This window comes from Solanum tuberosum, unplaced genomic scaffold (genome assembly GCF_000226075.1).
Source record: "Solanum tuberosum cultivar DM 1-3 516 R44 unplaced genomic scaffold, SolTub_3.0 scf00510, whole genome shotgun sequence".
NCBI lineage: Eukaryota > Viridiplantae > Streptophyta > Magnoliopsida > Solanales > Solanaceae > Solanum > Solanum tuberosum.
The window spans coordinates 200,155-201,901 of NW_006239425.1; the positions used below are offsets into that span (position 1 = coordinate 200,155).

The 1,747-nt window shown below is 35.7% G+C and overlaps 1 protein-coding gene across 1 annotated transcript in view; it reads right to left on the reverse strand.

The window, feature by feature from the left end:
- The window catches only part of LOC102581618 (HEAT repeat-containing protein 6), a 35,941-nt gene that overhangs the window by 27,676 nt on the left and 6,518 nt on the right, over positions 1 to 1,747 (reverse strand). Inside the window, exons 3-6 of the mRNA XM_006364645.2 lie at positions 1,162 to 1,411; positions 1,010 to 1,077; positions 778 to 847; positions 327 to 650 (exon numbers count right to left, since the gene is read on the reverse strand). Coding sequence (XP_006364707.1) covers positions 327 to 650; positions 778 to 847; positions 1,010 to 1,077; positions 1,162 to 1,411 — 712 coding nt within the window. The remainder of the gene's footprint in view (positions 1 to 326; positions 651 to 777; positions 848 to 1,009; positions 1,078 to 1,161; positions 1,412 to 1,747) is intronic.

Here is a 1,747-nt window from a genome sequence, read left to right on the forward strand (position 1 = left end):
TATATATATATATATTCATACACACATACGTGTGTGTGTGTGTTCTTTCATTCTGTTGTTAGCAAATCTAATAAAGTCATAAAGTTCCAGAAGTAGGATATGGGAAGAAAAGAGTCTCTTTCACAAATTAACTGGAATTCAAACCATTCAAAAACCCAACTATCAACAACAAGAACCATAAAGCTTTTGAGTAGAACCTTCCAGAATCATCACGAATAAGACATCTTTAGATTTTGATGTGATGTTCAGTACACAAAAGATCAAGCAAGATGTAAGATATTCAGACCATGAAACAAATTGCAAGAAATAAGTTAGTTTAGAAATACCTGGATACAGATGATTGCAGCTAATCTAGTCTTTCCATAGAGTGTATTGCAAGTACCCCTCCCTGATCCATCACTATCACTGTTTTCTGAATCAGATGACATCATTAGTGATTTCTCATCCTTCAACTGAAAATTTTGCAGATTTTTATTCCGTAAGTGTGGAGGCATATATCGGCCCGTTTGTGATGTTGTTGATTCAGTCAAATCTGTCTTCGTGCTCACAGAAGTAATCTGCTTCTTATCAGTGATGGCAATCATACTTTGTGATTTATTAGCAAGGCCATAATGAATAAAATTCCTCAAAGCCACAACAAGGCCTGCCACCTAAGAAATGTACATGGATAACAATTTCGCAAGTTGCAGCCTATTAAAAAATCGACTTAACTTATCAAAGAAAAAAAAGGGAAAGCAAGAATATTTTCAACATCAAAGAACAGAGTGCAGTCCTTACATGGCCAGACAACAGTCCCTTGGAATCTGTAAGAACCAAGTGCAGACAATGTAGAAGCGAGGTATAAAACCTGGAGAAAAGATCTTCCACTATGTTATCGATAAGAAGATCAAGACATTATATAATTATATATACACATAAGCAAATACTAAGCAAGAAACAAACAATCCAGCCCTGCACCCTGTCGCCCCTGAAAGAAAGAAAAGTAAAGAGCAACAGGATAAGAACATACCGGGCAGTGGCTCCATCTTCCTTAACAAGCCCCTTAGATGCCACCGTTTCCAAAATGTTTCTAAGGATCTAATTCACAACATAAACTCCCAAATAAAAACCTATAAGTCAATTTTAGGAGGCACAGGAAGCTGTCTAAAGTAGAATACCCACCTCAATTGTTGATTGCCAAGTGTCAACTGGTAAAGAAGATCCATATCTTGAATATAGTTCGCCAATCATAGTAAAAGCTACTATTTCAACTTCCCATAAACTGTTGTAACCAGATATGTTCTTCTTGCCTCTTGAATTTGACAAATTACTTGCCTCTGGTTGAAGACTGGAAACAATTCTGAGCAGGTAATTTAGCAGCTGCATGTGTTCAGCTAACAAACCTGTTCTCTCAGTTGCAGCCAAAAGACATCTGAAAATAGTAGATGGCAATACAATAATCAGAAACATCAACAATCAAAAGCTCAAATGTGGTGTATTCAAAATAACAGGATTTGTTCTAATGAATAAGTGATTGACTAAAAACCTTAAAATAAATTCGGAAGTAAGGCACAGCGAAAAAAGTAAGAGACAAAGGCACAATAAAGAATTCAAGCAGAAACCAAATAAGTAAGACTAAGCAAGTGATGCCTCTATTCCAAATTTGATTAGTGACGAGACTGATGATGTCTCTGAAAAGTACAGATTAAAGGATGAAAGAAAAGATGGAAAGAAGGATAGAGAATGGACAAAAAAAAAAAAAAAAGGA